The 14,980-nt window shown below is 42.0% G+C and overlaps 1 protein-coding gene across 14 annotated transcripts in view; it reads left to right on the plus strand.

Annotated features, from left to right (window-relative positions):
• LOC408894 (transducin-like enhancer protein 3) overlaps positions 1-14,980 on the plus strand; it is an 83,346-nt gene that overhangs the window by 30,658 nt on the left and 37,708 nt on the right. For 8 of the 14 annotated variants that reach the window (XM_006564127.3, XM_006564131.3, XM_006564128.3 and 5 more), the window contains 5 exons: positions 2,020-2,064; positions 10,800-10,862; positions 10,941-11,027; positions 11,254-11,286; positions 12,478-12,837. In XM_006564127.3, the coding sequence (XP_006564190.1) occupies positions 2,020-2,064; positions 10,800-10,862; positions 10,941-11,027; positions 11,254-11,286; positions 12,478-12,837 (588 nt within the window). The remainder of the gene's footprint in view (positions 1-2,019; positions 2,065-10,799; positions 10,863-10,940; positions 11,028-11,253; positions 11,287-12,477; positions 12,838-14,980) is intronic. The other 6 variants (XM_006564129.3, XM_392425.7, XM_026441322.1 and 3 more) reach the window with 3 other exon arrangements.

A 14,980-nucleotide genomic window follows, 5' to 3' on the forward strand; every position in this document is an offset into this window, starting at 1 on the left:
TCAATTTCGCAAGAAGGAGCAAGCTCTTAAAAAGGTTGGAAATAACCGGACGTTCGGCCTCGTAATCTTTCACGAGGCATGTCATCGTAAATTAATTATATAACAGGTATAAACGGTGGAATTTGCGTATATATACCTAACTGGTCTCTCTCTCTCTCCTCCCGGGAAGAACATTTTTACGAGGGACGGTGTGTAACGCGCCAGGGAATCATCATTTCACTGCCATAATGCAGCAGATACCCAAGCGACTTCGGCTACTAACCAATTTACGATCAGCAGACGGCCCCTCGAATCGTCGCGCTGTAGTAGTTACCCGATTGGGGAAGGTGTTCGAAAGAAGAAGAATCTTGCCGCAATTTTATTCGTTTCGAGGGAAGGGGAGGAAAGGGAAAAGAATCTCTCTCTCTCTCTCTGTCTGCTTATACTTTAAAATGAACAGGTTCGTCGCGCTTAACCGATCCTATCGAGAGGCGCGTCTCGGTTTCACGCGACAAATGAAACCGAGTTTTTCGTCGGACACCTAGACGATGAAACCTTAGCTCGATCGATCGTGTCGCGCGACGAGAAACACAAGGGTAATTTATTCGGTCGTTGGCGTCGTCGATAATCAATTTTAACCCTCAACCGGTGAGGGGCGAAATGCCTGTTACATAACTAGCCGGCCGAAGTTAATTTGCCCTCGATTACAAAGCATGGATGGAATATGAGCGATTTATCTGATTAAATACGCGGCTGGAGCTTGACGCGGATTAAGTTGTTGCGAAAACCGTGTACGAATGCGAGATAAAGAAGGGAGGGAAGAAAAGTAGTACTCGAACGAGGAATTAATTTTTATCACGCAGGTTATTTATATCGGATACTTCGAGAATAGAAGATTAAACTAATTTGGGAATAACTTTAGATAAATCCTACGATAAAACTTTTTCTTTTTTTCTTTACAGATCAATCGATTTAAAAATTTCTTTTTAATCGTCATTAACAAACGTTCTCCTTTTCTAAATCGTAGCGGAAGAAAAATATCCAATAAAATATCGTTATTATTTTGGCAGTTACGAATAGTAGTCTTTTTTTAAACAACTTAAAGCCTAGCCAAGCGAGCCAAACGTCTTCTAGTGGGATGTTAGGTGGAGTTTCTAACGCGATCTCCTGTTCAATGGACAAAAGTGGTGGCCGGTTGATCCGGCTTGTTCCCCGGATGAACGTTGTAATGATTCTTTCTTCTTGTACGGAGAAAGGGAGTGAAAGGGAGAGAAGGGAGGTTCTCGTTTCGCCGAGATTTACGAGAAGCCTGTTGTATTTATTAAAAGTTTTGTTGAAACCCTCCCCCTCCCCGACCGGGTTCTCCGTGCTTCTCGTGAAAACTCTGAGAGCGTCTGAAACGATATTGTAAAGAAACGGAAGTTAAGTATCGCTAATGAAAGAAACGACAGGGAGAGGGAGGAAGGGAGAGGGGGGAGAGCCTCGTTGGTTGGAAATACGGTTTTTAACCAACGTTTCTCCCCCTTTGAACCACACCATCGACAGGATTCGTTGCAAATTATATACACCATAACACGATCGGTTTAATTATAGAAAACTGTTAAAGCAATTTAACGGGCAGGTGTTACGAGATAGGATACTTTGTAAAAAGGAGGCAAGCTCTTTACCGTAGAAATTTTATTTCTAATGGAGTTAAACAACGTTCTTTTTTTTTTATTATTGTAAATAAAAGAAAAAGTAACGTTTCGATATATTTTCGATTTATGCTTAAAGATTCTGATGTTAAAATTTCATGGAAAATTCGGTGAAATTCCTAGAAAAAGATGACACTTTTTAATAATTTTCGAATTATCAAGATTCCTTATTATTTTAATATTTAAAGAAAGAGAAGTTTCGTGGAGGATGAACGTAAAAATTCGCAGAATTGAGTTAAAAGAGAAAGTTTAAATCATCATCAGAATCCTTTATGAGATTAGAATCTAATTTCATCTGAATTCAGTCGAGGAATCACGAAGAAATAACATTTCCTTTCTGTTACAGTACTACGAAATGTCTTACGGCCTAAACGTGGAGATGCACAAGCAGGTAAGCGAGAATTCCTTTCCTACGTAGAGACAATTTCTTTCCTTGTCATTTGTATCCACGCGCTGGAGGAAGGGTTCTTTATCATGAATGAGAGCCAATGTATACATATATATATATACATATACGCGAAAATTGCACGATCCCATTCCCTCCATTTTTCGCCAATCGAGTTTAACCACCCCTCCCTCCGCTCGAAGAATGTCGGCCTGATTTCTATCGCGCCAGCGATGAGTGGAGGGGAGTTTAAGGATCAAAAGATTTCTCGTTAATTAAGTTGGGAATATGTCGGCCGATCCGAACGGCCACCCCCCATCGCTCGCAAAAACGAAGGGGGTGACGCCGCATCTGGCCCGGGAAATCGTGTAATTTTGGCTAATTAGGGGAAACACTGGGCCACGCCATCCCCCTTCTGTCAGCAATTTTCTTAAAAGCGACCACGACCCCTCGTTGCACGCGAACCCGGTTAAATCTCTCTCTCTCTACCCTCCTTACCCTCTCCTCCCGTTTCCCGTAAAACAGAGGCGAGGAAGAGAGTCCTAAACTGCCAAACAACCCTCCCTGACACGGCGAGCTGATATTCATTAGCATTAGCGGCCGATCATTTCTCACCCTTGTACCCAGGGGCGTTGCTTAATGGGGTGCAAGCCTGGGGACAGGCGGGGATCGACATCGTCGCCGCCGAATAGGCAGCCAGGGCCCCGCCATTAAATCGGCGCGAAATTGTGTCCGGTGGCTCAAGTGGCAAACTAGTTAGCCCGGGATGCTTTTATAGGTGAGGGGGACGTTGTTACGTTCCCGCGTGCCACATTCCAATCGACACCCTTGAAAACGGTAATTAGATGCAATCCTGCGTTTCGCTGCGTTATTTTTAACTTATTATTCGATGGATACGCGGTTTTTTTTCAAATCGATTTAATTTAATTGCGAGAAAAAAGTGAAAGATCGAGGAGGGACGCGTGCTCTGATGAAGGTTTGTCGTCGATCGCGCGGGAGCGATATACTGTTTTGTGTGGAGGGGGAAATGAGAATAAGTGGTTATTCGATACGCTCGTATAATTGCTAATGGACGCGTGGAGGAAGGGTAATAAAGAGCGAGGGAGCGGGAAACGGAAAATCGCTGGTCGCCCAGGAAATCAATCCCCTCCCTCCTCGGGCGACGTACCGGCGACGACAAATTGCGTCGAACACACGCGAACACCGTGCTTTCTTCTAAACGGTAATTAGGGAAGAAACGAAAAGTTATCGGTTCTTGCGCTTGGATTAGGTTAATTAGGGCACATTGAGATAACTCGCCTCGCCTCGTCTCGTGTTTATCGAAGATCGCCAATTTCCCTCTCACCCCCTCCCCTTTCTTTCTTTTACGTTCGAATTTGAGGGAAATGTAACTGTAAGATTATCTTTTTTTTAGCTTGGAATCAGAAATTGTCCAAGTTTTGATGCTAGGTATATTAATTGTTATATATATACTCGTTAATTCCTCGATTGTTCGCGAATCGATACGCGAGTTGAGAGAAAAATTGATTACGTTACCACTTTCGACTTCTTCCTTTTCTTTCCATCCCCTCCACTTTGTCTCTTCCTCCGTTTCCTCGCGAAAGGAAGGTGGAAGAGCGGCGAGGAGGGGGAGGAAAGAGAAGGAGAAAATAAATCACCCCCCGTTTGGTTGTCTCCGGCACTTAGCCGGCTTTCGAATCGCGGTCTTCGGTCCTCGCTCCTTTTCAATTTGAGCACCGAATGAAAACAATCTTCCTCTACGAGGTTAGGTCCTCCCCTCTCGCCGACAATCCCTCTTCCACCCTTCTTTTTTCTCTTCTCTTCTCTTCTCTCTTTTTCTTTTTCTTTTTTTTCACCACCATTGGCGAGTCCCTCTGATTTCATCCTCCTCTCCTCGCTTTCTCTCCCATTAGTCCTGTGTCGCTGCCTCCGCTCTTCCCCTCCTCCTCTTTCGTGTCCAACCCTCCCCAAGTCGACATTTGCCTCCCACTCGGCGGCCCGTTCGAGCCCGCAACCACCACTTTACCACTCGCTACTCGACTAACTCGAATTTGTTGGCAATGTCCCAGTTCTTATACGGGTCTTTCTCTCTTTTCGCCCCCCTCCCTCCTTCCCTCCTCTTCGAATAATCGTACGCGGCTCGCCTAGTAGCCGAGGATTCCACGTGCACGTGGATAATTAGTGGAATCGATTCGAATAGGAAAAAGGGAGGGAGATTTTATATCAATCGATGATCTTTTGGAAGATTATATATATATTCGTGAAGAAAGAGATGAATTTATTTATGTGGTAAGGGATTTGTTATAATATTATCTTTCTATATTTTTATTCGATTCGAAGAAATGTAAATCTTCTCGATGGATCTTTCTTCCTCGCCGATTTTAATAATCTCGAAATTGGACAAGTTGTAAATTTTTATCCTTATGATATGATGTGTTATTAATTATATTTTATATTCAACGTATTCGACTCAAGGGATTATTCAAAAAATTTTAATTCTATCGGTTATCTTGTCTTCGTTATATTTAATTGTGAAACTGTGTCCATAGAATATGATTTGATAAATCGTGTTACGTGTTACTATTAGGATTTGCAGCTACCTACTTTGATACAATTTGGTTTAATTCGATTAGTTGTGCGAGGGAGGAAACGTTTTGTTGATTTATTAATTGTTGAAAATGCGTAGATGAGAGTTGTGCGTCAGAAATTATTATCGTGAATGATAATTTTTAGTTGAAGATCAATTTTTCAACGTAATTATTTTTTCTTCTTTTTTTCCTCCCTCCCTCCAACAAGTATCGATCTTAATTATTTTGGGCGGTTGTGATTTTTATAATGTATAAATCGTATAAATGAAAATTAAATTCAAAGCGGAGAGAACGAATTTGGCACGTTCAACAGAGGAGGGAGGGGATTCATTGTGTTTAATAAATTTCGCGATGGCTAAATTTACTTGCTGCATTTTCGAAGACGGTCTCTTCGGAATTTTACGGGACGAAAAAAAAGAAAAAATCCACGATTTCGCAACTCGTATCATTCTAACTATTAATATAATTCTTGATTATGCAAAATTTATTATTATTCGCAATCTTAAATATTTCAAAATCGTAACGCATTTAAAATTTTATTTTTTATATTCTTAATTCCCTTTTTTCTTATATTGATTTCACAGTATAATAAGATCGATTTGTCGAGCAAATTATCGCAACTTCTTTACCTTATTTACCCTCTTTCTCTCCAAAATATCCATTTCGAAATTATATCACGCAGAAAAAAAAGTATCGAGGAAATCGAGAATTCCTCAATAACGTTAGCAAAAAAGGATAAAACGAGGGAGAAGAAGCTAAAAAAACAACTTTTATTTTATTAACCTTAGAGTAGAAGATAGAGGTGTTCGATGAAGTTAAAAGTTGGCGGAATCTCGCCTCGTAGAAGCGGCACTCGACACGCGGCTGGAAACAACGAGGACAATGCCATCGAAAAGGGGTATTATTCTTACCTCTGATTAATTGTTCTCCTCCCCTCCTCCTTCTCTTTTTTTCCGATTCCGCCGATTGTTTTGATTTTTCGAGGGTGCTTCGACGCAACGTCTCTTCGAGATTTCTATCGGGAATGAAATATTCTTTTTTTTTTCGCTCGAAAAAAAAGGAAAAGAAACAGAGGAGAGAGGAAAAAGGAAGAAAAAGGAAAATATGAAAGGAGAATACTAGGATAAACTGGCTCGCGCCAAGGAGGAGGGGGTTGAGATTTAGAAGGGGCAAAAGTGTCAGAGGGTTGTGAGAAAGAATGCGCAACCGCTGCTTTCGCTCGCTTCCCGTTCATCGAGCGAGAAAACTCGGTGGATAGGTTCGCGGCACACCTATCCGATAACGCTTATCGCTTAATTGAAAGGCTCGTCCTTGGGACTGGTTGCGTGCTCGTTGCGTCCCGGTCAATTAAGCCACGATCTACGCCGATACGCCGCGGATATCCGTCACGCTTCTGGATTTTCCACAAGCTGGGCAAAAAGTGTCGCGATCCCGCCTTCGACGTTCAATCACGGTTACATTGATACGCATCCTGTTGTTACAGTCGTATAAAAAATTCCAGCAGAAGGGGAGGGAGGGAAGGAGGAGGAATTTTCTCGAAAAATTTCGATGATCATAAGATACCTTAAAATTCTTCGTAGAAAAAAAAGAAAAGAAATCTTCGTCGTACGATTATAAACGTAAACGATACGTTTTCGAAGAGGTGAAACTTGCTACCTGTTAACTAGCAAGTTGACCGATCTTGGAATGTTGGAAAACGGAAGATCACCTCGATGGTTGATATATACCTTAAAATTCTTCGTAGAAAAAAAAGAAAAGAAATCTTCGCCATATGATTATAAACGTAGACGATACGTTTTCGAAGAGGAATTGGAACTTGCTACCTGTTAACTAGCAAGTTGACCGATCTTGGAATGTTGGAAGATCATCCCTTGAAGGAAGAAGAATATTCGTATCGCCGTGGGCGTTCGTCGATACAAGAGTAACTACCATTTCCCATCGCGGGTGCGCCCGGCGCCCGATAAAAAATGTGCAGGCTGACCAATTGCATATAACTCACCCTGCCTTTCCAGTTCTTCCTGCCTCCTATGTATATATATATATATACATATATACACACGTCTATCTATCCGCGTGCGTTCGTTCTCTCTCTCTCGCTCCCTTCGTTCTCACGTTCTCTGTCCTCCCTTTCGGCGGTGGGGGAGGAGGAGGAGGAAGGGAGATCCCAGCTTTTCCAGCACTCGTGTATATATATATATATATATATATATATATATATATATATATATACATATATTTCGCGATGCGCGCGCCTACATACACAGCGTAGGCTACCCCCTTGGCTCTCCACACGCACGGGCGCGTGTGCACGTAGGTGAAGCGCGCGGCCACGTACACGCACGCGTTCCAGGGGTCGTGTATTCGAGTTCTTTTATTTGGCCCTGCGGGGGTAGCAGAGGGTTGAGTTGAGCGAGCGAAACGAGGGTGCGGTGGGCTGGGGGCGATGACATCGATTTTTTACCCGTTGCTAATCTCAATGTTACCTCCTCCTCCTACTCTCTTTCTACCTCCTCTTCCTCTTCCTCTTCCTCTTCCTCCTGCCATTCGTTCGTTCGTTCGCTCGCTCGTTCGTTCGTTCGTTCGTTCGTTCGGCCACTTCCATCTACCTGCCTTTTTTCACCCCGCCGCTTCCCTCTTCCACACTTGCACCGCGACCCTCTTCGTTCTTCCCCTTCTCTTCTCCCCCTCCACCTTCTACGCCACCACCCTCGGACCATCCGTTCTGCGGGAAAATGTGCATGTGCATCGGGCACATTCGAGAAGGAATAACCATTTTTTCGTACCGGACAACACTTGCGCCGCGTCGCCCCGCCGCGTAAATTCTCTCCCTCGTCGTCTCCCGTTCGTCGTCGTTCCTCCACCCTCTCTATCTACTTCTCTCTCTCTCTTTCCATTCTTTCTTTCTCGTTTCCTCGCTCTATCTCCGTCCATCGGCTCCTCTTTGTCGGTTTTTCCGTCCCTGGCTTTTTTTCTCTCTTTCTTTCTTTTTTCTTTTTTTTTTTCCTCCCCCCCTCCCTCGTCGCACACCCTTCTTCTCCGCCACCTCCCGACTCGGACCCACGCCGAAATCGAACTGACGTGGACGCGGCAGTTTTCCATCTTTCTGTCCCCCGTGGGAATAATGACATTTTTTTCGGATCGAAGCTTTAGATGCATGTCGCGTCGCCCCTGCGACGTTCTCTATCGAGAGACGCGGAAAAACCGGGGAATATTACTGGGAGAGAGAAAAAAGGAAGAAGAAAAATCGTAAATAAAGATCAATGGTAAATAAGAAATTTTCCATGTAATTTTCTCTTCCGCGTAATTCTATGCTTGGATAGCGATACGAAATGTAACGAGAAGGTTTTTACGTATTTAATAACGTTTCGGTATAATCGTGGGAAAAAAAATCTCGATGCGTTTACGCGGATACGAAGAAATTATATCGGATTTGTACGCGGTGGATCCTCGATTGGGAAACGAGAGGTGGATCTCTCCCTCGTTATTTTCGATCGAAACGAGGGGATATATATATATATATATATATATAAATATATATGATCGAGGAACGCAATATAAAAGACGGATAATATGTCGGCAGATGAAGCACCATTGTGCAAATAGAGTATTAATTTGTGCACCGGGGTAATGTTGTTAGTAAGCTCGGATGCAATTAGGCCGTTATATCGGTGCTTTGCAATAGATGCTCCGATTGTGTGCCGATCCCCGTAATGTTGATTACTGTACATATTTGATCGCATTCGTTGAATTATTGAAACTAATCTGTCGAAATCGCGTAATAGACGCGCGCTCCTGATGTTGCTGTTTACCGGTCGTGATTCGATATAGCTGTGTCAACTGTTTGCGGCTGGATAAAGGTTCTTGAATCAGCGTCACACTGAAACAACGAGTTTTTCCTTTTTAAACACATCAAGAAGATTGAATATAACTGTTTATCCCTTTAAATTAATTCCTCGAGTTTGCCTCGTCTTCTTTCGATCTCATTTATGACGCATCGGTTCCTTAACCTGTGGATTCTCGTGAGGTTGAGTTACATACAGTTCGTTCCGAGCGAATTATTCCACCCTCGGTGAAATTTTCTTCCTTTATTTTTATCCTAAAAGCTCATTTTTTTCTAATACATATATATAGTAGTTGACGAGTGACTTTTCAGATTAAAATTTTTATTCAATTACTACGTCGTACTTATGAACAGGTTATATCACTTGCTCATATTCGTCCCCTAGAAATCCCCTAGAAAACAAACATATCCTCCTCCTTTCTCTCTTTCTCTCTCGTTGAAAAGAGATAAACGAAGGAATCAGAATGATCAGAATCAAGTTACTTTGTAAATTCAACGTACGACGCTTCTCGCTCGATACTTGTCGAATGGGATGATTATGAGGCTCGTTTCAACAACGAAACGAGTAGTTTTATGATCATCTCCCTTCCTTCGCGCCTAGTAATTCCATTCTTTTCTAGTCTTTTGTGAACGTGTCACGTGGCGGCCGGGTGTAATCGCGAATCGATTTGATCGACGAGCATTAATGAGCGGGCCTCCGTGTGTGTTCGTTCACCTTGGAAAGAGCGCGTTGGTTGCGGGACAACTGGGAGGAGAGGAGAGGGGAGGGTTGGGAGGAAAGGAGGGAGGGGTTCACGTGCCCGTCCAACGCTCGTCACGTGTCCTATGATCGCCGCAACGTTAACCCCGAATTTCATGACGTTTTCACGCTGTTTTCACGACTCGCGCGCCCCGCTCTTCGATTTTTCAATTAATTCGTCGAGTTGACCGGGGGACGCACTCCCGCTGTTTGAGATTCGCGTGTGGAAGGAATTAAATTTCTTTTTCCTTTTTTTTCGTTTTATTTTTCGTTTTTGTTTGGTTTTCCCTTTTTTTTTTTTTTTTCATGGATCATTGGATGCGAGATAGGATCATCGTTGATTGGTAATAAGTTTTGATAGGTATTTTTTTGATATCTGATGTTAAATGTTTATTGAAAAATTGGTACTTTTGTTTATTTATCGAATAGCTAGAAAGGATAGAGGATAGGATAGGATCGATCTAGGAAAATAATGATTTTGTTTCGCAACGATAACAAGTTTAATTATTCATTAATACGAGAGAAATATAATTTGAGGTTTTGGCACGAAACGGTACGGTTACGGTTTTGTTACGGTTTACGTGCAGTGGAGGGTTTTTTTTTTTTCTTCTTCTTTTTTTCCCTTTCATTCTTTTCCTCCGCAAACGAAGTGTATCAAGGATAAACTGAATTTTACGATGCTTCGCGTTTAATCCCTTAAAAGCATGGTAAATTTTAAGCGAATGTATCAGGAATAAAGTTCATTTTCTTTGATCGATTATTATTTCATTTATTATAACCGCGCGCTGATAAAATTTATTTGTTTCTTCGGCGATAAAAATATCTTTGTTCGCGATAAGAGATTCGAACGATGCGAAATTTAGCCGCCGTAATAAACCACGTAATGCCCACCAAGATGGAAATTTTTAAATTCGGTGAACGACAAATGCTAACGTTGTGTAAAAACTTGAGGGGTTAAGTAATCGAAGGGGATTAATCCCCTTTCTACGTGTAATGAAGCAACTGAGAATTATGAAAAAAAAGAAAAACTGTCTATTTTCTCGATAAATTAAATCGTATTCGTTGGAAATAATTATTTTATTCCCTCCTTTATTTACAAGGAGGTCGATCATTTTTAAAGATTATCTTTATCAATTTATCTTCATTTTAATTTCAACGAGATAGAAACGAATGGACTCGAAGCGTTACACTCGCATCTTTTACTTAATTCCAAGTCGGTCCAAACATTTTAAACGTTTGTTTTCCGGATATACCCTCGAATTAAGGGTTAAATACACATTTAGCAAGTAAGGGATGATCCCGCATAACATAATTTCCTTTCGAACAGATTTTTACACCAAATATAACTTCGCTATTTAATTCGCGTTGGACGATCGTGTTTTCGAATCGAGAATAGGAAATTATTCCAGAAAAACAGAGAGAGAGAGAAAAAATATCGAAATAGATTGATGGCATAATCGTAAAACATTTGGATATTTTCCAAAATTTCTCGAAATCCCCTCCAAAAAGAGAGAAAGAAATAATCTTAAATAAGAGTTTAAATTGATCGATAACATTCGTATTCCATTTACAGACGGAGATTGCTAAAAGGTTGAACGCGATAATCGTCCAGCTACTTCCGTTCCTGGCACAAGAGGTGAGTCTTTGACTTTCTGTTTGGCACGTGTGCCGTACAATCTTACGATCGAGAGTGACAACGACGCGATAATGATAGCATGGCTTGCAGCATCAGCAGCAGGTGGCCAATGCCGTAGAGAGGGCGAAGCAAGTCACGATGTCCGAGCTGAACGCTATTATTGGGGTGAGCCTCCTCTTCACCGTTCGATTCTTATTAAACTTCTCTTCAGTTTTGGCAAGCGGTTGGACATTGATCTTGGCACGTTGTGCATCCCGATCTCTCTCTCTCCGCTTGCGTCCTCCGATTATATAAAATTTAATTTCCATTTAATTTAAACCTCTCCAAAAAAAAATCACGTGATCGATACCAACCACCATCTCACTCACGAAATTCTTTTTTTTTCTCGTAGCAACAACAGCAACAGGGTCTGCAACAACTATTGGTGAGTTCCATTCTTCTTTCTCTTTTGTTGTCTTCAACCGTGATAGGAATTATATTTTTTTTTATTTAAAGAGCGTTAATATTTGAAGGAGAATTCGAGGGGGAGGGGAGGAAGAAAATTCTGTCCACCTCTCACCCGAGTCTAAATCGGAACTTCTTAATTTATACCGTGGCAATCTGAAATTAGGTTAACTCGTTTGAAGAGGGTCGCGGCCACTTGGGCAAGCGTGAATGCACAATCATTAAAACATTTATTTCACGGTGATCCCCGGTGTTTCTTATTTCGTAATTGGGTCGCCGCTTTATATGCATATTAATTCAAACGGATATTAAGATATTTCTAAGATATCGTTTTAAAGAAAAGTTGAAAAAGTTTTTCAAAGAATCGCAAACAAAGAATCGTGCGCTTTTTAAAACTGGTATCTTTTTTTTCCTCCCCTTCGCTCTTAAACTTTGTTGAAATAATTTCGATCTTTCGAGCGTATCGATAATTATTTGTTTATTTATGTTTTTTTTTTTAAAATGAAAAGAAATAATTTTCTTGTTCGACGAGTTTGAAAATTTTTTTCGAAATTAATATTTATTTACGCGAATTTTGAATATATTCCAACGCACAAGCTCGAATGCAATAACGTTTGAGTATTGGTATTTCGACGGTACACAGTTTGCTTCATCAGAATCGGATGAGATATTGATATACTAAGGTGTCTGTTCTGATGCGTTCCTATTTGTACTTGAATACAAATACAAGCACGAGTGTCTCGTCTAATCCCGACGAGGCTGGGTATCAATGGTCAAATGCTGATATACAAATGTTATTGGACGAGGTTTACACCCGAGAGCTCAGCATCCTATTGCCCCAAGTCGGAATTCGAACGGACGAATTCCACATTTTATTACAGCATGATCGAATATATATATCTCCCAACAATTTCGTTTATTTTCTACAGACTTTTATCAAATTTCTGGCGATCCAATATAACATACATATATATTTGTATGCAACACTTTTACGATCGAAAAAAGATCGATCTACGATTCTTTCCTACAAATGAAACGCATCACTAACGAACGTTTCTTCTCAGAAAATTATTGAAGAAAATCGTGGAAAGAATTATTCATTATTAGGGCGAATATTTGGGAAGGGAAAGAAGAGGGAAAGGGTAACCGTGTCCATTGTCGGTTGTTCCAGCAACAGATTCACGCGCAGCAGCTACCACACGGTGCGGTCGTTGGCGGTCTTCCGCCGGCGGGGCTGTTGGGGTTCGCAGGTGCGGCCGCTGCGGCCGCAGCCGCGGGGGTGCCGCCCCATCTGGCGCCCCCCCCGCATCCGGCGGCCGCGGCCGCGGTCCAGGCACAGGCGCAGGCGCTTCTGAAACCGTCCGACCTGCAGCAACACAGGGCGGCGGCAGAAACGCCGGAGGATCGTAAACCGATCGCCCTTACCGACGAGAGGCTGAGAAGATCCGTGTCGCCGTCGGAGAAATTCCGTAGCCGTACCCCCGACCTCGAGAGCGATCCCAAGAGGCGGAAGGAGGAGAAGCTCGGACACGTGAGTTCACAACGCACATGCACACATACACAATTTTTTCTTCGTCTATGTATAAAACTTGGCTTTCGAACCGCGCGAGGACCCCGCTTTTGTTTTTTAAGCGGCTACCACAGCAACCACCCTTTCGATCCACCTGTTACGCGCCATTTAAGAATCCAAGGAGAACTCTCTTCGTTATCGAGAGTGAAATTCGTTGGAGAAGAATTCTCTCCGCGTGCTTCTTCTTCGAAATTAGGATCGATTTTTGAATTTGAGAGAAGTGATTATTAAATCGATCTGATTCTTAAAGGTTTTTGATTTTAATTTGAGAAAAGTAATTATTAAATCGATCTTCTAGTGATTCTTAAAGGTTTTTGATTTTAATTTGAGAAAAGTAATTATTAAATCGATCTTCTAATGATTCTTAAAGATTTTTGATTTGATTTTAATTTGAGAAAAGTAATTATTAAATCGATCTTCTAGTGATTCTTAAAGGTTTTTGATTTTAATTTGAGAAAAGTAATTATTAAATCGATCTTCTAGTGATTCTTAAAGGTTTTTGATTTTAATTTGAGAAAAGTAATTATTAAATCGATCCTCTAATGATTCTTAAAGGTTTTTGATTTTTGGATTGGATTTTTTTTTGCTTAGAGATAGAATTCAATTTGTAGATTTTATAAGGAATAATAATTAATCGAATCTGTAGATTAATGAAAAGGAAAAATTCGCGGATGAAATGATTGTTGAAGAAGAGAGAAGGAAGGTATTTTACGATGGTTTGAAAGAAGCACGCCTTTCTCTGATACGCGTCCAACCCGGGGAAGTAACGATGGGTCGATCCGAACGAGTCCCGAAGCGAATAAAATTCGTGCCACGTGTATACGGATACGGGGGTGTGTTTCGGGGAGCGGCGATAAAACTGGAAAACCTTTGAGTGGTTCTGTGGCTTCCGCGGAAGCCACGAAAACAACAACCGTTACACCGAAAGGAAAATTCTCTTCGAGAGTTTCGTTTTCCCCCGGCGCAGCGAGAGAGAGAGGCCACGAATTACCAAGTCCGACCACCGGTTTTTCCTCTACCACGTTCTGTTGATCTTTCAACGAACAGCGTATCATTTTTCCAAACTAACTCGATCGATAATCAAATATCTTTCGATAAGTCGAAAATCATTTGACATCTTAATTAATTTATCATCAACAAAGATGTTTGTTAAATCGATATTGCAATATTTTATTTATCCTTCATTTATTATATCGTTATTAATAACAAATCTAGGATTTATATATATATATAATTAATTTGACTAGATCGAAATTTTCCATAAATTTTCCATTCTTTTTTCGTTCAAGGATCAACGATATCTCCTCGAGTCGACGAAAGGGGATCGCGTTGCACATTTCCTTATCCCCACCCCGTTACGTTTGTTGAAGGAGCGGAAAAAGGGTTGCCCAAAAATTGGATTACTTTTGTCCGCGGTGAAATGGGGGGGAGGAAGGGGAATGTGTCGGGATTGGATAACTGTGCGCCTGAGCGTGTCGTGCGGCATTCGTCGTACGAGTTTCCTCTTCTCGCCGTGAAATATCCGTGAAAACAGGCTCCTTTGTCAGGAGGGCAGCGACGACAAAACGCGCGAGCGAGGCGAGGCGAGGCGAGGCGAGGAGGCGCGTAATTAAAAACCGTGAAAACGGGCGAACTGCAGCCTGTCGCTTCGCCTCTCTCGCTAAATTGGATTATTTTTCTCAGCCTGCTCCCCCTCCCTCGCCTCGAGAATGGTGGGCGGTGGGGCAGGAGGGGGAGGAACAGAGGAAAGAATTGCCGCTTCCGCGGCGTTCTCTCTCCTCCTCCTTCTCCCTTCTCTCTTCCACCGTTTCTTCTCAACGATTAAAATACTCCTTCGCGAGTGTACCTCGCGTAATCTCCTTCCCCTTGCCCTCCCTTCTGCGTCTCCTTCTCCCCTTCCTGGATCTCCAAGGGTCGGCCAGAGAGAGCGAGAGAGAAAGCAAAAGTTTTTCGCTTCTCTGTCTTTCTCTCTTTCGATTTTAGGCGCGAGAATTCAAAACAGCGTTGAGAAGAAAAAAAAGGGTTGGTGCGGTTTATACTCGGTTTCTGGCCTAGGATTCTTTCAATTTGGAGGGATAAAGGGTGTAAAAAGGGTGTAAAAAGG

The sequence above is a fragment of the Apis mellifera genome, linkage group LG6 (genome assembly GCF_003254395.2).
Source record: "Apis mellifera strain DH4 linkage group LG6, Amel_HAv3.1, whole genome shotgun sequence".
Lineage (NCBI taxonomy): Eukaryota > Metazoa > Arthropoda > Insecta > Hymenoptera > Apidae > Apis > Apis mellifera.